Raw genomic sequence first — 25593 nt, 5'->3', positions numbered from 1 at the left:
TGAGGTGTTTAAAAACTCCAGAAGCGGCGTCGACTTCTCCGGGCTCGGAGGCATCTAGGATGGACCGTCACACAGTGGAAACGTGTATTGTGGTCAAATGAAACAGCATCCCAGGTCCAAACACTGTTATCAGTGACAAGTCCAAAAGCCAGGGTCTGTCATGGTATGGGGGTGTGTCAGTGCCCTTGGAAAAGGTCATTTACACGTCTGTGATGGCGGCATTAATTCAGAAAAGTCCAAGACGTCGTCTTATCCAGGGACGTCCAGGCATTTTTCAACAAGGCGTGGCTGCGGAAGAAGAGGGTACGGGTACTGGACTGGCCCGCCTGCAGTCCTGACCTCTCCCCAAAGGAAAATGTGTGAAGAATTTTGAAACGACGAGCCAGCACATCTTAAGACGTGTTCGCAGGAAGAACAGGACAAAATAAAAGCCGAAACACTAAATCATTTGGTATCATCAGTGCCAAAACGTCTTTTAAGTGTGGTGAAAAGGAATAGCAGCATTACAGAGGTAATGGTAAATGCTTTACCGTCCCAACTCGGGGTTGTATATTCAAGGCTCTGTGAGATTCACTTATGTTATGTATTATAAGGGTGATTCTTCAATTGGGGGAACTTTTACATCCCTAAGTTATAAATTTGTGTTAAAAATACTTTATTACAAAACAAATATTTTAGGTATTAAAAAGATCATTCATTGCATCACTAAAAAAATTACATACCAAAATAATTATGATTTACATTTTTTATGATGATTTAAACTTTACTTAAATTTTGCTACTTTGGCCTTGTCCCCAACCCAGACTTTAAAACTTCTCTGCTCTAATAAAATGCTAAAAAGTGATCAATTCATTATAAAAATCACAATATGAGTTTTATAATAACTTAAAAAGAAACAAAATGTTTTTTTTTTTCATATTTGTACAACCTAATTATAGAGTAATAAATAATAGAGTGATAAAGACTGCTACGAAAATCACCAGGACGGTACAACCCTCTCTCCAGAGCATCTACCATCACAGAGTCCACAGGAGAGCTGCGTCCATCATCAAAGACCCCACCCACCCCCAACATGGACTATTCACACTTCTACCCTCAGGCCGGAGATACAGAAGTGTGAAATGCAGGACAACAAGACTAAAGATCTCTTTCTTTCCCACAGCTATCAGACTCTTAAACAGCTGAGCTGATTATTCATAGACACTATCACACTTGCTCACAATACTTGCACTATACCACATATGACTGTTTACAGGTCTACATACAGCTGCACATGTATGTTTACACTACTGTCTTTACATTTTGCACATGTAACTATATTGTCTGATTGCAATATATCTGCTCTTTTCTTGCACAATGTACATAACTTATACTCAGCGTGGTTTTTTTTACTATATCTAACTTTTATTTCTTAATTTGATTTTATTTTATTATTATCTTTGTACTTTGTTACATCATGTGTGGACAGCAAAATAAGAATTTCATTGTACAGGGAAACACGTTTCCTACTGTACATATGACAATAAAGCTTTGAATCTTGAATCTTGAACCTATGCATATTTTTGAGCAATATATTACTGTCCCCAGCATTATCGTCATTACCGCAACAGTTTATGGTTTCTGTAGGGAATCATTTAAAGGTAACACTTTTTTATGTTGTGTTTTATGTTTAGGGCAGTGATAGCTCAGTGGTTAAGGTACTGGACTAGTAAACAGAAGGTTGCCGGTTCAAGCCCCGCCACCACCAAGTTGCAACTGTCCCTGAGCAAGGCCCTTAACCCTCAATTGCTCATCGTGTTCAGCTCATTGTGTAAGTCGCTTTGGATAAAAGCGTCTGCTGAAAATGTAAATGTTGTAACCATGGAAACAAAGACTCACAAGGAAGCACATGTCAGCCATGAGAGAAGATTGACATTTTAATGTCTGGAAATGTGAGTAATTTGATCATGTATTCTCTGATCATGTGTTGTCTATCTAAACTTAAGGAATGAAATGTTCACTATGGAAGCACTTCTGTAAGTCGCTCTGGATAAGAGCGTCTGCTAAATGCTGAAAATGTAAATGAAAATGTAAATGAAAATGTAAATGTATTCCTCCTGATCAGAGTATATTTATTCAGCGTCATTACCATTTACATCAGTATGGCAGTACTTTACCAAAAAAAGAAAAAATCACACATTATTTATATGTATTTAAAGTGCATCTTGTACTAGCTGTTGACTTGCTTTAGCAAATCCATGGCCTATCTAGTTTTTTTCTTAAAAAAAGTAAAAATAGTCATTACCGCAACACGTCATTACATTTACATTTTACATTTTCAGCATTTAGCAGACGCTTTTATCCAAAGCGACTTACAATGAGCAACTGAGGGTTAAGGGCCTTGCTCAGGGACCCAACAGTGGCAACTTGGTGGTGGCGGGGCTTGAACCGGCAACCTTCTGTTTACTAGTCCAGTACCTTAACCACTGAGCTATCACTGGCCTATTACCAACACATAATGACATTTTGCTATGCCACTTCACAAATAAATATGAAATATTAAAATTCTATATAAGCTCAATTGTAGCCATCATTAAGTCTTTGCTCTAAAGCATGTAAGCATTATCTTGACATGATTCAAACTAAATTATTCACCCATAAACGTAGTAAAAGGTGTTTGAGTTACTCACTTCTGATGAGTTACAGAAATAGTTAGTCTCGTATTCTTCATTCATGGTTATCACACCTCGAACATTTTCTGCTTGAACCAGCTGCAGTAAAACAGAAGAAACATGGTACATAAGTTAGACACATTAGAACAGATTAAACCCCCTTAGATTTAAAAATATAGACTGAACCCTTAAATATAACCACAGTAAAGTATAACACAGTAAACTCGCACCTCATCCGTCATTGATTTGAATGGAAGGGCGCCCAGTATGACCGTCTGATCCACCCGATCGAACCATCTTCTGGACGAGATCTTCTCCATCACCACATTATAAACCAGTGTGGGATAAAACAACGTCCTCGCTAACACTCCAGACATTGTAGCTGTTCATTCCAAACTGTCTATGCTTCTTCAGAATACCTGTCATTCCTATCCATGGTGTTAAGTGAGCACTTCTTCGTTCACACTGCTGACTTGTATACAGATCGCCCCCTGCTGTTAGGAAGACCATATAGGAGCACGTTGTCGTTCTACAATTACTGACTGTAGTCCATTTGTTTCTTTGTATACTTTGTTAGTCCCCTTTCATGCTGTTCTTCAATAGTCAGGACCCCCACAGGACCGCACAGGTGGTGGATCATTCTCAGCACTGCACTGACACTGACATGGTGGTGGTGTGTTAGTGTGTGTTGTGCTGGTATGAGTGGATCAGACACAGCAACGCTGCTGGACTGAGAATAGTCCACCAACCAATTATATCCAGCCAACAGCACCCCATGGGCAGCGTCCTGTGACCACTGATGAAGGTCTACAAGATGACCGACTCGAACAGCAGCAATACATGAGCGATCGTCTCTGACTTTACATCTACAAGGTGGACCAACTAGGTAGGCGTGTCTAATAGAGTGGACAGTGAGTGGACACACACACTAACACACCACCACCATGTCAGTGTCACTGCAGTGCTGAGAATGATCCACCACCTAAATAATACGTGCTCTGTGGTGGTCCTGTGGGGGTCCTGACCACTGAAGAACAGGGTGAAAGCAGGCAAAAAATGTATGTTGAGAAACAGATGGACTACAGTCAGTAATTGTAGAACTACAAAGTGCTCCTATATGGTGAGTGAGTGTGTCATTTTTAGGCAGTTGTAGCCTAGTGGTTAAGGTAGTGGACTAGTAACGGAAAGGTCGCTGGTTCAAGTCCCACCACTGCCAGGACAATTTAGTATCTCCAATTCACCTCACTTGCAAATCTTTGGACTGTGGGAGGAAACCGGAGCTCCCGGAGAAAACCCACACAGACACGGGGAGAACATGCAAACTCACACAGAAAGGACCTGGACCGCTCCACCTGGGTCAAGGACCTTCTTGCTGTGAGGCGACAGTGCTACCGTGCCGCCCCTCTATAATTAATGACATAAGTCCATATTATTAATAATAACAAGTATGCATCCACATAAGTGGATCTGGGCAGCTGATCACCAGATGGAGGGGCAATATGTGATTTGCGCCAGGTCCTTGTTGTTGTTGTTAAATAGCAGAATTCTTTTGAAAATCAACATTGTATCATGATATTGTTCATCTGTCTCTGAACAGCTGAAGACTATCATGCTTTAGCCCATACTGGCCGACCTGTAGTGATCACAACAAGCTTTTTCATATTTTCATGTATATCTATAAATATTTCCTATAGAAATTATACTGGAAGCATATGAATAGGGTAATTATTTAAGGTATTAAGTTAAGTGTTATATATATATATTATTATATATATATATTATTATATATATATATATTGTTGTAATATACACCAATCAACCATAACATTAAAACCACCTGGTTGTTTCTGCACTCACTGTCCATTTTATCAGCTCCACTTACCATATAGGAGCACTTTGTAGTTCTACAATTACTGACTGTAGTCCATCTGTTTCTCTACATGCTTTGTTAGCCCCCTTTTATGCTGTTCTTTAATGGTCAGGACCCTCACATGACCACTACAGAGCAGGTATTATTTAGGTGGTGGATCATTCTCAGCACTGCACTGACACTGACATGATGGTGTTTTTATACACCTCACTGTCACTGCTGGACTGAGAATAGTCCACCAACCAAAAATATCCAGCCAACAGCGCCCCGTAGGCAGCGTCCTGTGCCCACTGACGAAGATCTCAAAGATGACCGACTCAAACAGCAGCAATAGATGAGCGATCGTCTCTGACTTTACATCTACAAGGTGGACCAACTAGGTAGGAGTGTCTAATAGAGTGGACAGTGAGTGGACACGGTATTAAAAGACTCCAGCAGCATTGCTGTGTCTGATCTACTCATACTAGCACAACACACATTAACACACCACCACCATGTCAGTGTCAGTGCAGTGCTGAGAATGATCCACCACCCAAATAATACCTGCTCTGTGGTGGTCCTGACCATGTATGTATGTAGAGAAACAGGTGGACTACAGTCAGTAATTGTAGAACTACAAAGTGCTTCTATGTGGACAGTGAGTGTAGAAACAAGAATGTGGTTTTAACAGTTTTGTCACTGAGATGTTATCAGTTCTTCCCTCTGGGAGCACTGAAACCTACTGATGCGAAAAGAAAACACCACGTGACCAAATATTCCATTGGCAAAACGAGGGGGGTTGTTTATTTAACATTTCAAACTTATTAAAGTATGTTATTTGGTTTGAATAAATAATAATAAATTGAGTACAAAATTAATGCAAATTAATGTGTACAAATTTGTTTTGTGTTAAATTGCTAATATTAGAAGTGCATTTGAGTAATGGCTCCACCCCACTTCCCCTTACGCAGTATTAATGGTAAATGCAGGAACGACGCCATTTTACACCGTCCCTGTTAGAAAGTGGGCTGTCGTGTATAGCCGCGTATAGCAAAAACAGCTAAGAACAAAAAACCCTCGTGTTAAGCACTTCATTATAATTATTCCAACCATTTGAAAGGGGCTTCGCGGGTGAGTGTGTGTTTTTATTTCTTGTTAAATGTAGCCGCTTTCAGAAAACGCTGACTCGCTCCGCTGCAAATTAGCTTGTTAGCAGCTTGGTTAGCAGCTAGGCTAACTCCTCAGGTTAAGGCTAACTTGTTACTGTATAGTGTCCATGCAGCAGCTCGTGAAGTCACATGCGTCACTGTCAGGGTTTATCCGCCTGCTTAAAATACACAATAAATTCATATTTCACACTATGGTGAACTGAGTAAAGCTTTATTGTTTATTTTAGCTTGTAACGGAACGAGCTATTCTGTAATTCTACACGCATTTGGTTTATGTTAACGTACAATGATATAGGGTTAGCTACTGTAGCTTTCAGTACTAGCTGTACTACCTCTCTTATATTACTGACTGGTTGGTACAACAAAACCACCAATACTGTACTTTACACTGGCACGTTTCCCTTCATAATTATGCATATTATATATATATATATATATATATATATATATATATATATATATATATATATATAAAATATAGTTAAACCGAGCAGCTAAACAGTTAGCCTTAAAGCTAAGTCTTATCTGCTACAAGGCCCGTGTGTGCATCTTGTGATCTCGCAGGCCTGTTGTTTCAATTAAAGCATTCAGCAGACGCTTTTATCCAAAGTACTGTGACCAGTATATTGTCTGAGCAATTGAGGGTTAAGGGCCTTACGTAAGGGCCCAACAGTGGCAAACTGGCAGTGTTGGGGCTTGAACCAGTGACCTTTCGATTGCTAGTCCAGTACCTTAACCACTGGGCTACAGCTGCCCTACAACAGTTACTTTTTCACAAGGTAAACAGACCTAATTAATCTGCAATGTTAATTAATAGTCATAAACCTCATACATGTCCCCTCACCCATACTATCAGTCCTATCTGAGATCTTGTCCTATAAGCTTGTTTATTTATCATTTCTTGTTTATTAATGAATAAGATCATATAAGAAGCCTCTTTCTTTAGTCTGGAGGGGGGTGCCTGAAATATAAGAGGCCATGAAAATCTATATGTCCTTAAAATAACTAGGGTCAGACTCAAAAGTCACTAATGCTTTATTTTTAGAAAGTAAAAATGTCTTAAAATGTCATAACGAACTATCCGAACATGAATCCTCCACGTAAACAAAATTCTTCAAACAAATGTTTCTCCAGTCATTATTCTTTATTTTAGTGTTAACTCTAATTTTACCTTATATATTGTTTATGTCCTGATAAATCATTTCACATTATATCCACCACTTGCTTTGTTTATTGGATTTACATGAGTGTCTTACTACCATAAGTTAACAGCTGGTCTCTAACTATTAACTAGTTGCTTAGAAATGATCAGTGGCTAAGTGGGTAGCACGGTCGCCTCACAGAAGAAGGTCCTGGATTCGATCCCCAGCTCCCCAGTCCGGGTCCTTTCTGTGTGGAGTTTGCATGTTCTCCCCGTGTCTGCATGGGTTTCCTCCGTGAGCTCTGGTTTCCTCCCACAGTCCAAAGACATGCATGTAAGGTGAATTGGAGATGCAAAATTGTCCAAGACTGTGTTCGATATAACCTTGTGAACTGATGAACCTTGTGTAAGGAGTGACTACCAAAGTGTAGTGTAGTGTCATGAATGTAACCAAAGTGTAAAAACATGACGTTAAAATCCTAATAAACAAACAATGTCCTGATAAGTCATTTTACATTATATTCACCACTTGCTGTGTTTATTTGATTTACATGCGTTTCGTACTACCATAAGTTAACAGCTGGTTTATAACTATTAACTAGTTGCTTAGAAATGATCAGTGGCTAAGTGGGTAGAACGGTCGCCTAACAGAAGAAGGTCCTGGATTCGATCCCTAGCTGGAGCGGTCTGGGTTCTTTCTGTGTGGAGTTTGCATGTTCTCCCCCTGTCTGCATGGGTTTCCTCCGGGAGCTCTGGTTTCCTCCCACAGTCCAGTGGAGGGGGTTGCAAGAGCAGTGGGTAACTGGAGAGAACAATGATTTGTCAAGTGTTTGTTAAGACAATAGAAGCATGATGTGGTTTAGTTAAAAGGACAGTTGAGATCATTCTGCTATAATGGCACTTATTAGCGTGACTTAACATGTGTTATAAAGCTCTGCCCAGTGAAAAAGTGGTCTGCTACTGCTGTGCATGTATAAGAGGGTGCATGTTACAGTAAGAGGTCATCCTGCAGCCAGAACGGAATGGTGCAAATGGCAGAGGATGGCAATATGCAACAGGGTATTTAAAATAACTAATTTTAGTTGGACAATAAAACCCAATTTGTCCATATTGGCAGCCTTTGTTTAGAATTAATGTTGACGCATTTAATCCTACGAACAATGGACTCGTTGCTCTAATACCTCCCCGAAGATATCTGCATATTGTGTGTAGTAATGCCAGTTTTATTTTTTTACCAATAACCGATCACGATCAGTCAACCGTGATTTCAATGCGTAATAGTTTTGTTGCTTATTATTTCCTAATTTCTTAATGTTTATAATTCAATACAAATGTTCCAGTTCAGGTTAGAATAACAGTGCTCCTTTCCACAAGTGTGCTGAAGGCATATCGTATTTTGGAACTCGGCTTTGTACCTTTTGTCATTCTACTTCAGTCATTTTTTGCTTACAGTATACACTACAGAAAGGGATAGTCCTATATATGCTAACACTTGGCTATTACACTTCAGATGAGACGGTAAAAAGGACATTGGAAAGTCGTTTGACATTATATATACACACATGGTAGCCCTGCTTGTTTTAGATTGTCTGTGGGTGGATTGTAATTCTTCATAGCAACTTGTACCTTATATTGCAATACTACAAACTGTCTGTATTGGTTGACTTGTGTACTTAACAGGCCTTATGTGAACACTGTTGCTCTATGTAAGGTTGAAATGTGGTTCATCGTCTGGGTCTTTAGGCCATGGAGATGTTCAGAATGTGCTAGAATTCTGAGAAGTCGTTTCAAAAATGTGTATTAATGATTAGGCATGGTGGGTGGTGGAACCAAATTTAACAATCACACGCTGCTCTGCACTTTAGAGATGCATCAGGCTCCATGTTTGTGCTCGTGGACAAAATTTGCAATAAAGTCAAGCATTTAAAGTGGGAAAAATGTTATATTTGTAAAATAGACCCCTTATGTTGAGTATGTTTACCCCTTGTGCAGGTAGTTGTAACTTAACTTACCAGTTATCATTTTTAGCCTGCATGTGTTGATGGTGGCTGCTTGGTTTATACCTAAAATTCTTAGTATGGGCTTATATTCTTTCTGCATATTTATGCAAAATCATTGTTTTACAGCTGACCATAAACAATGTGTACATTATAAGGCATTCAGAAATACACAGCGGCATGTAGGGGCACATTTGGTCCAAGTTGTGCATGTGTCAAGGATATACAAGTATCTTAGGTTACACAGCATTTATGGACATTCTGTATTGACGGATGCTACAGTGTTCGGTTACTCTCGTACCAGTCAAGTTCAATCTGCAAAACATTCCCGGTTTATTTACACGCCATAGTAAATCCCCTCTTGTTTAGTTATCCAGTGCTTTCCGTCGTCGCTTGCTATGTCTAATGGCTTACATGTCCCAGTCATATGACCCCAAATGACCGATCCCATTGGCCTCAGAATGACACGTTCAATGCCGGAACCCAACTGTGTCCCAAGGGCACAAGCGCACAGGGATTACCAGTGTGTTACCAGTCTCTATTCATTTTTGCCGATCAGTCACATTTATCAGCATCAATCTGACACTCTGTTTACCTGACGCTGCGCTTAGTTCTGCTTGGCTAAGAGAAAAACTCACAAAAAAGTCCCCGTCCATCAGCAGTTTTCTTTGTGGAAGCTGGGAAGTGGCTTTTAGTGGGTCATCATGTCCCGGCCCAGTTAGCAGTTGCTGCCCAGTTAGTGGTTACTGTTTGTTTCTGAGTGCAGTATCTTTTTGCTCAATGTTTGAGTTTGTCTCTACGTACTGGTGTTTTTTTTTTATTGTTATTTTTGTTTATTAAACCTTATTAGCCTAAGTACGGTCAAAGGTTAATGCGTTTAATGAAATTTTTCTTTTACGAACACTAGATCGGCTTTTATTTTGGCATTGTTTGTCTATGTCTAGGATTCTGCGCTCTGTGGATTTTTATTTTATTTTTTATTGCTCTTGAGGGGTTTGTATTGTCATTCAAGAGTTGCCGGGTGTGTCTGGTTGTGGCATTTTGAAGAAGCATCAGTAAATTTGTTTTTTAAAAAATGGCTTCCTACAAGCTGGACTTTTTGCCAGAGATGATGGTGGACCACTGCAGCCTGAACTCGAGTCCATTGTGAGTACAGCCAGTTTTTGTACTCAACTTGTGGAAGATCTCCTAAAAAGATCTGTAAACGTCTAGTAATGTAGAGTAATTCTGGTGGTCAAGTGACAGAAAAAAAAGCTTAAAAATAATAGGCACTTCTAGTAGTCAAAAGGTGACTAAATCTAAATTTCACCCTCCAGCCAGTGGTAATGCAGCACCTCTATTTATGTTCTAAATCGCCTTCTCATTCGGTGTTGCCTAATGAAGCTTGCACCATCACTGGCTCAGGGACCGATTAACGACTGGGGTAATCGTGTTGCTAAACTGCCGTCGATTTTAATGGCCGTCCGACGCCTACTAGATAGCAAAAAGTAAATGTAGCAGAAGTCCAGAGCATGAATGGAGGTTCTTATGTCATCATAATGTCTAATTAAAATAGTAAACGACCCTCCTAAATGACCCCAACCCGTTTTGGAATGTTCTGTGAGGTACCGAGTTGAAAGTGGAACTTGTCAGACGTACAGTAAAGCCGACGTAGCACTTTAAAACGACACCATGTGCTGATCAGCAGTCAAACATATTAGTGGTGTGTGATCGACCGGGGATGCATTGCTGCGTCAGGACCAGAGCGACTTGCTTCAGTGATCAAATCTATGAATTTAAACTTCTACCAGAAACACTGAGATAGAATGAATAGTTGTTCGTCTGGCTTAAGGGGAGTGATCCAAAATTCAGGAGCAAGTTCATCTCTGACCATTAGGGTTTTGGAGTGGCCAGGTCAAAGACCTGTCTTGAACCCCATTGAGATGATGGGTCAAGACCTTAAATGGCCAGTTTATGCTAAAAGTTAACTAGTGTAACTAAATTGAAGCAAAACTGCAGCTTATAGTTGGACAAAATTCTTTGGCAGCAATGTTTAAAAGTGAATACGTAAAGATCTCGGCTTGCAAAATAAAAGGAACAGCTATTGTCATTTCTATTGCACAGTATTTTATGTAGAATGACGTTCAAAAATTAATTAGCACTGATGTAGAAACCCTGTTCTAATTACTCTGTTAACCTCATTGTCTCTTGATTAGATATCCGTGTAGATATCCGTGTAACTGTCTCGTTTGAACAAGTTCTTTGTGATGTGCATCTGACAAAGCACAGATTTTATTAGCTCTTTGTCACATGATCAATAAATCCAATCACTCTGCCTGTTAATTGTCCGTTTGTCGTTTTAAGGTCAGTAACGGCAGTTCATTTTGGCTAAAGTAGCCTGTCAATGTCATTTAGTCTGTCAAAGGAGAAAGGACACATCATTTTAAATTGTATAGAATGCTAAATCCTGATGTGAATGCTTTAGGTAATGCACACTGTGCAGAGAATATGCTCATGTAAAGCCCTAATGTTGTATGTTGCAAATGAGCTTGTACTGTCAGTACAATTGTACAAACCAAACAATTAAAGGTGAGAGGAGGGAGGCAGGTGGGAAAGAAAAAAAAAAAAAAATTTAAGAAGGCAGATTTATGTATATTATTGCATATAAGGAAGATTGATAGTGATGCACAGACACTTCTCTTGTCAGGGTTGATCGCATGCAGCAAGTAGGCAAAACCCCCTTAAACTGTTATCAAGTTCCATGTGGAGTCCCTTTAAACCTTCAGATAAGCCATGATTCGATGCAGAGAGCATTCTTTTGCTTAAAAGAACTGTTTTTTGCTGGAATAAATTACCCTTAGTTGTTATACTTGGTTCCTTAGAGCAGCTGCACATCTTTTCAACCCAAGCAGTACATATTGAAAATGCACTGTTAGCTATACTGATATTTGACTTGACCTATCCGTAGTCTGAATAGTCTACCCCCTATGCGACCCCCTATGGGGCATTTTATCACTACCGCCTATAAACACCACGGTTTGGATGACCACCAATTATCCGATGATCGATTTGGACGTCTCCACTGTATATAATGTGTTTTTGTTTTGTTTGTTTGTTTTCTTCAGTAGCAAGAAGATGAATGGGACACTGGACCACCCAGACCAGCCCGACATTGATGCCATGAAGATGTTTGTGGGTCAGATCCCCCGCTCGTGGTCAGAGGAACAGCTGCGGGAGCTCTTCGAACCATATGGTGCCGTCTACGAAATCAACATCCTTCGAGACAGAAGTCAGAACCCCCCACAGAGCAAAGGTAAAGATAGCCGGCTTGATATGATATGACATCTTACATTTTGTTCAGCCTTTTTTTAAGCTAAAAGCTAAATGTTGAGCTTTTTTCTATTTACAGGTTGTTGTTTCATCACATATTACACACGGAAATCAGCCTTAGAAGCACAAAATGCCCTTCACAACATGAAAATTCTTCCAGGGGTGAGTAGAACACAAGTATATTGGAAGTAAAATGCTTGGAATGTGTGTACATAGAAATCGTGATGTCTGATTTGTGCTCTTTTGTGGTAGATGCATCATCCCGTTCAGATGAAGCCAGCAGACAGTGAGAAGAACAACTGTAAGTTTATAATGGATACATTCCTTTGATTAGCTTTATGTATTTCAGCACTCACTGTTTATTTTATCAGCTCCACTTACCATATAGGAGCACTTTGTAGTTCTACAATTACTGACTGTAGTCCATCTGTTTCTCTACATACTTTGTTAGCCCCCTTTCATGCTGTTCTTCAATGGTCAGGACCCCCACAGGACCACCACAGAGCAGGTATTATTTAGGTGTTGTTTTGGTATGAGTGGATCAGACACAGCAGTCCACTCACTGTCCACTCTATTAGACACTCCTACCTAGTTGGTCCACCTTGTAGATGTGAAGTCAGAGACGATCGCTCATCTATTGCTGTTGTTTGAGTCGGTCATCTTTGAGACCTTCATCAGTGGTCACAGGACGCTGCCCACGGGGCGCTGTTGGCTGGATATATTTGGTTGGTGTACTATTCTCAGTCCAGCAGTGACAGTGAGGTGTTTAAAAACTCTCCACTCATACCAGCACAACACACACTAACACACCACCACCATGTCAGTGTCACTGCAGTGCTCTGTAGTGGTCCTGTGGGGGTCCTGACCATTAAGGAACAGCATGAAAGGGGGTAACAAAGCATGCAGAAAGACAGATGGACTACAGTCAGTAATTGTAGAACTACAAAGTGCTTCTATATAATAAGTGGAGCTGATAAAATGGACAGTGAGTGTAGAAACAAGGAGGTGGTTTTAATGTTATGGCTGATCGGTGTATGTTCAACTTATCAGATAAATATAATGTCAATGTGTAACGTTATTTCCTTTTTCTTTCTTAGCGGTAGAAGACAGAAAACTGTTTATCGGAATGATCTCAAAGAAGTGCAACGAGAATGACATTCGGCTAATGTTTTCCCCATACGGTCAGATTGAAGAGTGCCGCATTCTTCGAGGACCTGATGGACTTAGCCGGGGTGAGACTAACAAAGCTGTTTTTTTTATTTTATTTAGGAGCGACACTGCGAATGATTCGCATCCACATACGCTGTATGCTTCTCCTGGCACATCCTTTCTTATTTTATCTGGGTTTGAGACCGGGTCTGACGAGTAGTGGGCTAGTGTATTAATTGCCGTACGACCCAAGCGCCCCACAAACAAAGCTCAATGTAAAAAGCTGTCATAACACCTTCCTACCATACTAATCCTAGTGTATTATTAAAATTGCTTGAGCTTATACCCATTTTGTATATACATGGCTTCCTGTAGGTTGTGTGTGTGTAGTAATATCAATCACTTGATATACTAAATGAAACTTTCAAATACACATTTATTGACTCAAAATAAAGAAACTGGTGCGTGGATTCTTGTTTTCCGTGTTTGTCGACCTCGGGGCTTCAATTTAGTTGCTGACACAACAGGTTTGTTGGCCTGCAGTGATGTTACACTTAAAGCAATACATGTGTGTTAATACTAAAACACAACATTTCAAATAGAAACCTTTTGACACTTATCAACAGACACCCATATGTGGACGTACATGTATATATGTATACAAGATAAAGGCATTTCATATGCTGGGATGCTCGGGAACAAAATAAACTCCTTGAAATATGCCCGATATGGGACTGGACCCTCCCGAATATCTACAAGAGGAGCGAAGACGTCTCTTCCTCAACATAGACTAGAATCTGAGACTTAAAAACAGAAATTACCCTGCCGTTAATGTAACCAATGTGTTGATATGTGAATGTATTATTAAACCTTTTCTCTTACTGTTTTTAGGTTGTGCCTTTGTCACATTCACAGCCAGACAGATGGCTCAGTCAGCTATTAAATCCATGCACCAGTCACAAACTATGGAGGTACAAGAACGTATATATTTCATTAAATGGAATTATTTGCTCTTTCCGCTTGCATTACTTTTTATTTATTTATTTTTATTAAAAAAAACAGGGCTGCTCGTCCCCTATCGTGGCGAAGTTTGCAGACACGCAGAAGGACAAGGAACAGAAGCGCATGACCCAACAGCTGCAACAGCAGATGCAGCAAATCAACGCTGCCTCCATGTGGGGAAACTTAACCGGTCTCAACTCACTAGGCCCACAGTACCTTGCAGTAAGTCCACCCACCATCCACATGAACAAACAGTACATTCACTTACCCCCTGGATACTGGGTGGTGTGCCTGCTTGTACTGGATTTTCAAATAGCATTTTAATGATTTAGTTCACACTTGTTCCTACTGTTATACACATACATATACATATATAAATAAAACTGGGCCACATATCTATGTTGATTCATTGTTTTTTTTATAAGACCAAGTTAAACCTTCAGGTCCTCCACTGATGGTTTCTGATTGACTCTATTAAAGCTTATCGAGCATTTAAACAACTCTTTCTATCTAGTCCAACATAGATGTGTAGCCCTATGTTGTTAGTGAATGTGTTAGTGCTGCTCCATGGGTGTGCTGTGACGATTCTTTTCTTTCCTTACTTTTCTTTCTTAATTCCCCTTGCTTCTTTTTTATTAACATTTTTAATCATTTACTTTTTTACTTTTCCCTAGTAATGCACCAAACACACGGCTTTGAAAAATGTCACATTTGGTGTTCAGTCAAATGTGTAATAATGCATTGAAGCAATAATGTGGTGATGTATTGTATTGACCAAAATGTAATGAAAAAAATACCCAAACCTGGCTCCAACCTTTGCCATGGCCACAAATCGATCTTTTGTGTGCATACTTAACACCTTAAACTTTTCACTCTTTATTTATTATTAAACCATCATTAGATCCCTCTTCCTTTCTCTCTTGCTCTCCTGTACTCACAGTCCTGGAAGCAGTCCTGACTCTCTCTGTGTTCTCTGTTTTGGTGTAATGTCTAGCTTTATTTACAGCTCCTGCAGCAATCGGCATCTTCTGGGAATGCACTCAACAATCTTCACCCCATGTCAGGTGAGAATGGGGTTGTGTTCTATTCCTACTTTACGGTATATTACTACAGTACAGAATATCACATAAACAAGCAACACTTACTTCTTTCTTTCTTACCTACAATATAGATCAGCTTTGTTTCTTATTATTTTACATATTGGAAAAGTAGTGGTTTGCTAGTAAGTTTTGACTGTTTTGTTGGCTGAATTAACAAAACCAATGATTAAGTTGTAATTATTGGAAAGCTAGCTGTAGGTGACACAGATTAACTATGGCTTCGTCCGAAATTGCATACTTGAAGATTGGAGGCAGTATGCACTGCTCGGTCGGTAAAGCAGTACGCTCTTTCAGTACGCAACCTCGTATGTACTACATCCACCATCTTACCATCTGTCACGTGATGCATGACGTCGCCACAGTTATAACAATTTTTAAATCGGGCAAAATTAATTTTATCATTCTCCACAAAGCTACTCATAACGTTATTCAGGGTTGTACCTAATCATACCATTTTAAACTTTTTTCTTTGCTACAAACGCCTTTGCAGCTCCAGTTGAATTATGGGATAGATTATTGGATACTCAAATAGCTGCCCAGGCAGTAGGTCATCCGGGTTTTTTTCACATATTATGTATACTACGTATTCGGACATACTAACCGCTCTTGCGTACTGCTTTCACGTACTGTTCAGTATGGAAGTAAGCGATTTCGGACGCAGCCTATGTTTATTGTTGTTTGTGAATATATGCTTTAGGATGTTTAGGCTAAACCCATTCAGTTTAAAATCTACAGTCGAATGCAGAACTAATCTTACTGTTCAACATCACTGTCATGTTCACTATGTTACGCTGTTTTGCTGTAGATAAATGATAAAGACTTAATTTTAAACTCTGCGGACACTACAAGCTTAACCGATTAACCATTGATAAATCATCAACTAGTGTTGGTTAACACAAATGGGTTAAAACAAATGGACAGAATTTGCACCCCTAATGCTATAACATTGCTGTGTAAACTCTTGGTGCTATGGAATATTTAAGCAACTAAAATTTATGTTAACAGATTAATTAGAAAATTACAAAAGCTGAATCACTAACACTGTAAATGTATTTCTTTCAATGTGCATTCATGCCCAGGTCTGAATGCCATGCAGAATCTGGCTGCATTGGCAGCAGCAGCGAGTGCCACTCAGTCAACACCGAGTGGCAGCAATGCGCTGACCACATCCAGCTCGCCGCTCAGCGTACTTACTAGCTCAGGTACGGCCTCCGGACATCAGATTCACTCTGCCTGGGACGGCTGCAAGGGTTCGTCCTGCTTTTTAATCCTTCTCTTTCTCAACATGTATACACACACACACACACACACACACATATTCGCTTCATTCAGCTGTCAGCTACCATATTGTTGGATTTGTAAGTAGAGATAAGTGCCTAGGGCAGTTTACAGTACAATCACTGTTGAAAGCTAATCTTGTTCTTTAGTTGTTGCCTTAATTTTGTGTTCTTTTGTCAAAGCAGGCTCTTCTCCAACCTCGAGTACTAATTCCTCAGTCAATCCCATGGCTTCTTTGGGAGCACTGCAGTCTCTGGCGGCAGGTGCTGGTGCAGGCCTCAATATGAGCTCACTAGCAGGTGACTAACTCTACACAATCATCCACAAAATGACCATGTCTATGAAAATGCTTTCCCTTCTGGTGCTTTCTCACTGCGCACTCTTAAGTCTTAAGGGAAGCTGATCATCTGTGGTGTCTTTGTAGGAATGGCTGCGCTAAATGGTGGCTTGGGTAGTGGTCTGTCTAACGGCTCAGGCAGCACTATGGAGGCCCTGACGCAGGCTGCCTACTCAGGGATCCAGCAGTACGCAGCCGCTGCCCTGCCCAGCCTCTATAACCAGAGCTTGCTTTCCCAGCAGAGCATAAGTGCTGCTGGCAGCCAGAAGGAAGGTGAGTGCTGAAAGTATGAAGTATTTAGGGTTTCCAGGCTTTAGCTTTGTGTTTGACACCCTAGAGTTTCAGATGGTTGATCGAGAGCTTTTTATTAGTTAAAGCTTAAAGAGAGTTCAGCATTTACTAAGTTGCAAGGCAGGTTCGTAAGGTGCATTTGGATTTAAAATACGAATGAGTAGTGCCTGTTTCCTATACTAGTTAGTCGTAAGGTCGTTGTGGTTATAGGTTTGTGGAGAATATAAAGCTATTCGTTACTTCAAAGGAAAATTTGATACCTATTTTTTAAATATGTCTATTTACATATTAACGTTGGTTATTCTTTCTGTTGGTTGGAACACTTTCAAATCATTAGGGCTCTTAGGTGGCGCATTAGTCTATTACGCTAAACCACCACCACCAGGATCCAGTCTCACATAGACATGATTGACTGTCTGAAGTGGGATGGAATGGCTTTCTTTCCAGGGTCTTCCTGCCTTTTTGTGCATTATTGTTTTTTTTTTCTGGCTCCTCACGTCACTTGGTGGTTTATAAATTCTATTGGTTTATTTCTCACTGTAGGCCCAGAGGGTGCCAATCTGTTCATCTATCACCTGCCACAGGAGTTTGGTGACCAGGACCTGCTTCAGATGTTTATGCCTTTTGGCAATGTCATTTCAGCCAAGGTGTTTATAGACAAACAGACGAACCTCAGCAAATGTTTTGGTAAGTTGATTAAAGTATAAACTGATGACCTTACTTTTGGTTAATGGATTACTTGTTGATGCGGTTTTATTTGGTTGATATTTTGTAGATAGGTTGTTAATAAGCTACATGAATCAGGTATTAATTACATTTCCTTAAACCTGATTACTTATTTTAACCTTAAAATTAAATCCTAACTAAAAGGCTGTGGATGCACCATAAACTTCATGTTGGTGTTGCAGTACATATATGTACTGATCAGCCATAACATTAAAACCACTCAGTCTATTTTATCAGCTCCACTTATCATATAGGAGCACTTTGTAGTTCTACAATTACTGATTGTAGTCCGTCTGTTTCTCTGCATGCTTTGTTAACCTGCTTTCACCCTGTTCTTCAATGGTCAGGACACCCACAGGACCACCACAGAGCAGGTATTATTTAAACAGTGGATGATTCTCAGCACTGCAGTGACACTGACATGGTGGTGGTGTGTTAGTGTGTTAGTGTGTGTGTCCACTCACTGTCCACTCTATTAGACACTCCTACCGATCGCTCGTCTATTGCTGCTGTTTGAGTTGGTCATCTTGTAGACCTTCATCAGTGGTCACGGGACGCTGCCCACGGGGCACTGTTGGCTGGATATTTTTGATTGGTGGACTATTCTCAGTCCAGCAGTGACAGTGAGGTGTTAAAAACTCCATCAGCGCTGCTGTGTCTGATCCACTCATACCAGCACAACACACACTAACTAACACTTCACCTAAATAATACCCTCTCTGTAGTGGTCCTGACCATTGAAGAACAGCATGAAAGTGGGCTAACGAAGCATTACACTCTTCAAATAGATATAAGCCTTTCTGATGGTGTTACAGGGTCACTTTTAGGTGACAATAGTGCTACAAAGACTTTAATTCTAGTACACATCATGATGTAAATAAAAAGCCCCACATTTTTTCTCGTCGCAGGCTTTGTAAGTTACGACAATCCCGTTTCATCCCAGGCGGCCATTCAGTCAATGAACGGTTTCCAGATCGGAATGAAACGACTGAAGGTTCAACTGAAGAGATCCAAAAACGACAGCAAGCCATACTGAGTGCTTTTACTCTGAAATGGACTTGGTTTGAAAATGTTTCTCCGGTAAGTGAAGCGACACTGGAAAGTTCAAATGCTTACCCCACCCTTAACCCTCTACTACTGTTCCTTCACTCCTGTTACCTTTCCTACATATCTTCTTTTTTAACAACCATCACAAAGAAAAGGAAGCGCGACACGCAAAGTTGTGAGGTTGTCCAGATAAGTTCTTAATTAATGCTTTTGTTTCTTTCATGTTTTATGAGAAATGTTTTTGTTTTGATTCTCTCTTTTTGTGCCATATTACTTTTGCTGTGTACAAGTCTTTCATCAGAGGGTTGCACAATGAAAGCCTCACTGCGCTGGTGTCCTTTTCATGATCATGCCCTCGTTTCTTAGATTTACCTGTTGTGTTTACACTAGAGACTCTACCGGTATATTTGAATAGTCAAACTGATGCCTCCTGAGCTGCCTTTGAAATTTTTGGAGGTTTGCTGCATAGATGCAAAAGATAATCGTTCCTTCACTACAATGATTTAGAGCATCTGGATCAGATTACTCTTCGTCATAGATTTTCATAGATGCCTTTTTATTATTATTTTTTTGTATTATTTATTTGACTATTTATTTGAAATACAGCTATTTTTTAATGGGTTGATGTAAATTTTAATTTTTTCTGTTTTTAAAGGAAATGACTTAAATATTTTTCTTTAAATGTTTTTACATACCAAAAACAAAATTCCCAACATTTTGTATTTAATTGTTGGCACATACTACTGTCTTGCTTAGCACAAGTCGGTCAGCGACGTAGGGTTATTATGTTTACTCTCAGGATTGCCTCACTTCTGTCAAATTTGTCAATTCTGTACCTAACGCAGTACAGAAAATAGCTGAACACCAATCGAGTTTCACATAATCTCCGCAACTAATGGGCGTGGCTGAACAAAGCTATGTGTATGTCTATTATTTAACGTAGTCGTTTCCTCCCTTTTCCTTCCCTTTTCACCTCGGTGACTCGAACCACGTTTTTTGCCCATATCCATATCCGATCATCGTTCACTGCTGAAATCACGTCGTGCCACGGAAGTCACACTCAGACTCATTTAGGTCGGTGGTCACCTCGGTCCGAGACGATGCATGCATTCAGCAATAATTGCATTTTCGAGTGTGAATGTGCTAGAAAAGGAAAAGGCAGATTTAATACATTCGGTCGGACTTTGCCTTTTCCTTTTCGTGAAATGTACAATTGGGTGGAGGTGGCGTGGTGGTCCCAATAACGTCATGTTCTGACCCTTTCGTTCGCTTCTCAATTTCTAAACCTCTCGTCCGGCACGTTCGAGTTCCTCTGTAAAATTTGGAATCGTGTTCACGATCAAGACTGATTATTTATCATCTACGGTAGAGGAAATATGACCTAGCACATCATTACTCGAGGCCTGCAGGGTCTTAATGTTTGTATGGAAATGGGAGAGAAACCATTGTTCCAGATTGTGTATAATACTTAACTATTATGCCTTTTCTATTTTTATAGAGGTTTTATAATATTGCGTAAATTATTTCTCTGAAAGATTTAATAATCACTCAAAAGCTTCACAGTATTTTGTAGAATCCTGATGTTCATTTTTGTGAATATGTGACGACACAAATTGTTAAAGCAGCAGACGTGTGGCCCTTTTAAGTCCTGTCCAGTGTTGTGTATTGTCTTCGTCCAACACTCATAAATTGTCAAGAATTTTGACCTCACTCTTGGGGTGCTGAAGCCTCGTCTGACTTCCTCTCTTCCAAGATTAAATTCGTTTGTTTCGCCCATAAAAACGAGGCTTAATTTCTCTAAGTAGCTTTCGGTGAGTGTAAATGCTTCTGAACTGGTTTACATGCGGAATGACGGCGGTGCTTTCCTGTAGCTGTTGTGTCCGGCTGTAGCACCGATTATTTCAATGTATTTTGATTTACCATGCGTTCAAAATAAAGTAGTACAAATCGTCAATACCAAATAGGAATACAAATGCCTTAGAATCAAAGTGAACATTCTCTAGCCTTTTCTTCCCTTCCTTTTTATAGTCGGTCGGTAGTGCCAAAATAGAATTACACTTGGAACGATGCCTGGCATGTCATCGGTTGTGTATAATAATAAATAGTATTAATCATCTAAGACTTAAATTATAAGTTATGAGTTAATTTACCTCTTGATAATTTAACAATAAGAATACACAGTTCAGTATTACTGCTCGTGGTTTCTAAAACTCGCAGCAGGGTGAACACTAATATTTCAGTGTTTAAAGTTCGCTCTTGAGAATGCTCATATAACCCGTGCCTCGGTTTGAACACAGTCTGAATCAAAATGAAAAAAAAAAAAGAAACAAGGTGGTCTAGAGACGTGGTCTAATGCTAGTACTCAGTTTTTTAAAATCCAAAGACTCCCATCTGCATCTCATTACTCTGTACTATTATATATACGTTTTGGGGTAGCTGTATTTGTAACACGAAGGATTTCAGGACTTCAGGGTATCCCCTCTTTTACGAGAATCGCATACGCAGGGCTAAACTGCCAAAAAGGTGTGTGGGTGTGTTGTGATTTGCTCAGTGTGAATAGATTGTTAACCGTTAACCGACAAGCTTATAGCAACTAAAGGTGCACCAACACGCACCAGACCTTTAGCCAGTCATGTTACTAGGCTTTAGGTGAGTGTGATGTGGCCTTTGACCCACCAAGAAGGTGCAAGCCAAATTTTGCACAACTATGCCGCTCAGGTGGCGCAGCGGTAAAACACGCTGAACACCAGAGCTGGGATCTCGAATACATCGGCCACATGAACAACGATTGGCCTGTTGTTCAGATAGGGGTGGGATATTAAAGCCGTATAGGGACGCTCTCATAACTAATGCAATTACGACCTCTGCTGGCTGATTGATTGCGCCTGCACATGGACGGGATAAGAGTTCTGTCAGGGTGTGTCTCTCCGTACACAGTGCTGATCTGCACTGCACTCGTCAAAGTGTAGGTGACGAGATGCGTACGGCTTCTACCCACGTGTCTGAGGGGGCAAGGGTTAGATTCGTTCGGCATTGGTGGAGAGGAAACATGACATTAAAAACGCATTTCAATGACCTTTACATCAGGCAACATTGATTCAACTTATCGGTCGGTTATCTGTTAATCTCTAACATCCTTAGAACACAAGCAAATCCACAGACTCCCAGATAACGCCTTTATGTTTACGTTCAATTTTCACACTTGAATGGGCCCACCTTACATTTCCAATGGCAGGAAATTTACTCAACTGTTGGGTTTTGAATTGCCAGCCTGCCTACCTGCCTGCCTGGCATGTTACAGAAAGCAGCTGCACGACGCCCGCAGCTTGTTCAGTTTCACTGATGTGCCAAACACTCATTTACAAGCTGCTTTTTCTTTTTACTTAACTGTCCAACGTGAAGATGTTTTGCTGTCTCCTGTTATGGTTAATAGTCCATTTGAATAGTAAATGACCCGTTTTCACCTTTAGTACCCTGGACTTCATCGTTCGTTAGGATTCACAGATTAAGCACAAATGTAAATGTTTATCCTTAAAGGTCTATAAAATCCTTAAAGCACAAAAACATGTCTGGGGAAAAAAAAAAAAAAAAAAAGCTGATTGGTACTCGGGTGGCACAAGCGGTCTAACACTTGTGTTCGAATCCCAGCTGTGCTATTGTCTGGCCCGGGCACCTAGTGAGGACGGACAGATGGATGGATGGATGGAGGTCGAACCAGGATTTCTTGTCGCTCCTGCTGCTGCTGCTGCAATATTTACATTTTAACAGTATCAGCATTTAGCGGACGCTTTTATCCAAAGCGACTTACAGTACAGTGACTGTATATTGTCTAAGCAATTGAGGGTTAAGGGCCTTGCTCAAGGGCCCGACGTTAGCATTACATTACTACATTTACTAAATTTTTGGCATTTAGCTGACGCTTTTATCCAAAGCGACTTATAATATACAGTCCAAGCAATTGAAGGTTAAGGGCCTTGCTCAAGGGCAGTGGTGCAGTTTAAACCAGCAACCGTCTGATTACTAGTCAAGCAACTGCCTAGCAACCTGGCAATGGTGGGGCTTGAACCGGCAACCTTTCAATTACTAGTCCTGTACCTTATTCACTTCCGCAGTTCGACCTCTGCCGGCCATTCGAGTGCAGCCAGTCTGCACAGGCGGTGGCCGATCGTGGATGGGTGTCGGAGGGGGGCGCGTGGTAACCTCATCCCTAGTATAGAAGATTAAAAAAAATAGCAATTGTTATTTTAGTTGTTTAAGACGTATCTGGAAAACTCAAGCTACCTACTGGAATTACTGAAACACTTTGATGTTTTTGATGTAGTAGGCAGTGTTTGTCTCTTTGTGATGTTGTATGTACATTCCCTTCTTTCGGCATGTTGCTCGTGTCTCTTCTAACCTTCCTTCCTCTTCCTCCTTTTGTTTTTATTAAATGTTCTATCCGATGTACGTAATGTGACCCCAACCCCCCCCCCCCCCTTCCCACCCCAACCTTCCTCATGCAAAGATAATCATTCACATGATTTCTGTTTCTTCTCCTCTCCTTTTTCGTTGTGGCTTTAACCTAGTTTTGTTGTTCGTTATTTTTTGTTTCGTTCTAGATATCTCCGTGCCCGTTTGTTCATCGTTTCCCTAGCATGTCGATGTGACGTCAAAAGTTCATCGTCCAGTCCGTTGTCCTCTTCGCTTCTCTGATGCTTGAATTATTTTTTTTATTTTATTATTTTTTTTCCACCCTTGACCTTTTATGTTAACTTTTGACGTTGACGCTTTGTGGTTACTTGTTTCGTTTGTTTCGTGTGGTGTTCATTTCTGTTCGTGCTGCCTGTAGGGGGCTCTAGAAAGACTGCTGTTTATTAGCAAAATTGTAAAAAGTTTCCTAAATATCGTTCTGAATAAATGAAAGAGTCTATTTTTCTAGAACTTAACAAACATAACCACTAGTTTGTGCGCAAGCTTTTAATTTTCATGGTTTCATTAAAGACCCTTGTCGTGTGTCCTGTTTTTTGCTTGGCGGATTTTTATTTTGTCCTCATTTTAGAGCAGTCTTTCTAGCGCGCTCAGTTTTACTCGTTTTGTTTCCTTCTAAAGCAGCCAATCAATTTATAAAATCACTTTTGAGTGTTGTGTGGGTGTTTTTCCTCTCTCTCTATCTATCTCTCACGTGTTCTTTGTCTTTTTACGACGTTCTCCGGTCACATTTTGCTGAAACCGAGGATAACCTGATATAACGTAACGTTATTATATACTGGGTTATTCGGCATGATTTGTGATGGTATAATTTTGGGAGTTTCCTTAACAGAGTGACATTACAATAGACACTTGAATTGCATTTCTTTCGTGTGTTTCATTTTGTGTGTCAGGTTGCCACAGGCACATGTTTTTTTTATTTTTTATTTTCTTGTGTGAGAATCAGAATTAGTCTGAAATTAAAGAAAAAAAATACGCATAAAATGAGCAGAATTAAGTTTGTCACAGTATATACCTATATATAAATATATACATGAAAGTTTGCATGTTTTTGTAACTGCACTGACATCCTCAGCAAAATGTGATTTAGTTCTGTTAAACGTACAAATTTCAAATGAATAAAATGGTGCCAAAAGTTTTGCATGTCGCTGTTGGTCACATTTTATGTATTTCTCATGTATGTTCTCACTTCCTCACAGACGTTTAGTCAAAACCATGTTAACTTTAAATGAAAGTGAATTCTGAATTAATGTAATGCGTAATAGACGTGAATCCACTCAGTCTTAGGACCGGCGCCTGTGAATGCACTTTAGCAGTTCAGGTCCAGGATTGTCCTATTACTTTTACCCCCGCACAAGCTGTTGGGTGTTAAGTGTGTGTGTGTGTGTGTGTGTGTTTGCGCCATCTGAAGAGTAAAACCCACCTGCTTCACACAACTGTCCTAAAACTTGGGTTCCAAATTGCCCCCCCTTAGGCCAATTTTAGTAGCTTTGATTTTAACGCAGGCCGCTAGTGAAATGGTCGACATTTAATTGGGGTTAAAGGTTGCAATCTGTGGCATTTTATATCTCGATTTTAAGCTGCTGTTTCTTAAATGTAAACTTACCTGTGGGATGTTTGTCATCATTGGTACAGCGTGATTGTATTTAATAGTAAGAAACAATTGTACAGTTTCTGCCTTTTCTACTTCCAAGTTCTGTTTCACAATGTGAAATTAAATAATCCTGACATGTGGAGCCATGTAGAACCTGCCACCATGACCAAACGTGTGTACAAATTCAGTAATTCTATAACAGCCTTCAGTTAAAATAATAATAATAATAATAATGATAAAAAACATCTTTGTTTTACCTTGTCATGTAAGTTATGGTTTTCACTGGAATTGTAGAATGAGGAGTTCATTAGATGTCTAGATGAGTGGCTTTTTTAATGTTTTCTGTTGAGGTTTATTTAAATTGTGATGGTGGTTAAGCTTTTTATGCTACTGTCTCCACAGAAGTATAGCAACTTGCATACAATAAGAAGTCATTTTGTAGTTTATTGGTTTGTTTGTCTGATTAAACTGAAAAGATTTACACAA

At 40.0% G+C, this 25593-nt stretch overlaps 2 protein-coding genes across 6 annotated transcripts in view; one reads left to right on the top strand and one right to left on the bottom strand.

The window, feature by feature from the left end:
* The window catches only part of ptpmt1 (protein tyrosine phosphatase mitochondrial 1), a 6107-nt gene extending 3045 nt beyond the window's left edge, over nucleotides 1-3062 (bottom strand). Inside the window, exons 1-2 of the mRNA XM_062989902.1 lie at nucleotides 2882-3062; nucleotides 2670-2750 (exon numbers count right to left, since the gene is read on the bottom strand). Of these exons, the coding sequence (XP_062845972.1) occupies nucleotides 2670-2750; nucleotides 2882-3028 (228 nt within the window). The 5' untranslated portion in view covers nucleotides 3029-3062. The remainder of the gene's footprint in view (nucleotides 1-2669; nucleotides 2751-2881) is intronic.
* Nucleotides 1890-25593, top strand: celf1 (cugbp, Elav-like family member 1). 5 transcript variants are annotated; one of them, XM_062989898.1, is made up of 14 exons: nucleotides 1890-1931; nucleotides 11912-12099; nucleotides 12196-12278; nucleotides 12369-12417; nucleotides 13214-13348; nucleotides 14157-14236; nucleotides 14328-14489; nucleotides 15262-15331; nucleotides 16447-16617; nucleotides 16831-16944; nucleotides 17070-17255; nucleotides 17817-17960; nucleotides 18908-19079; nucleotides 23645-25593. In XM_062989898.1, exons 2-13 carry the CDS (start codon nucleotides 11922-11924, stop codon nucleotides 19033-19035), a joined length of 1500 nt encoding a protein of 499 aa, XP_062845968.1. In that variant the 5' UTR covers nucleotides 1890-1931; nucleotides 11912-11921; the 3' UTR covers nucleotides 19036-19079; nucleotides 23645-25593. The 5 variants fall into 5 exon arrangements, with proteins under 5 accessions (XP_062845968.1, XP_062845967.1, XP_062845969.1 ...); XM_062989897.1 differs by lacking the exon at nucleotides 1890-1931 and adding an exon at nucleotides 5520-5631 and having other exon boundaries at nucleotides 11915-12099; XM_062989899.1 differs by lacking the exon at nucleotides 1890-1931 and adding an exon at nucleotides 5520-5631 and having other exon boundaries at nucleotides 15274-15331.

The sequence above is a fragment of the Trichomycterus rosablanca genome, chromosome 27 (genome assembly GCF_030014385.1).
Source record: "Trichomycterus rosablanca isolate fTriRos1 chromosome 27, fTriRos1.hap1, whole genome shotgun sequence".
Classification (NCBI taxonomy): Eukaryota; Metazoa; Chordata; class Actinopteri; order Siluriformes; family Trichomycteridae; genus Trichomycterus; species Trichomycterus rosablanca.
Note: the sequence above shows the minus strand (reverse complement) of the source record. Positions and strands in the feature narration are given on the sequence as shown.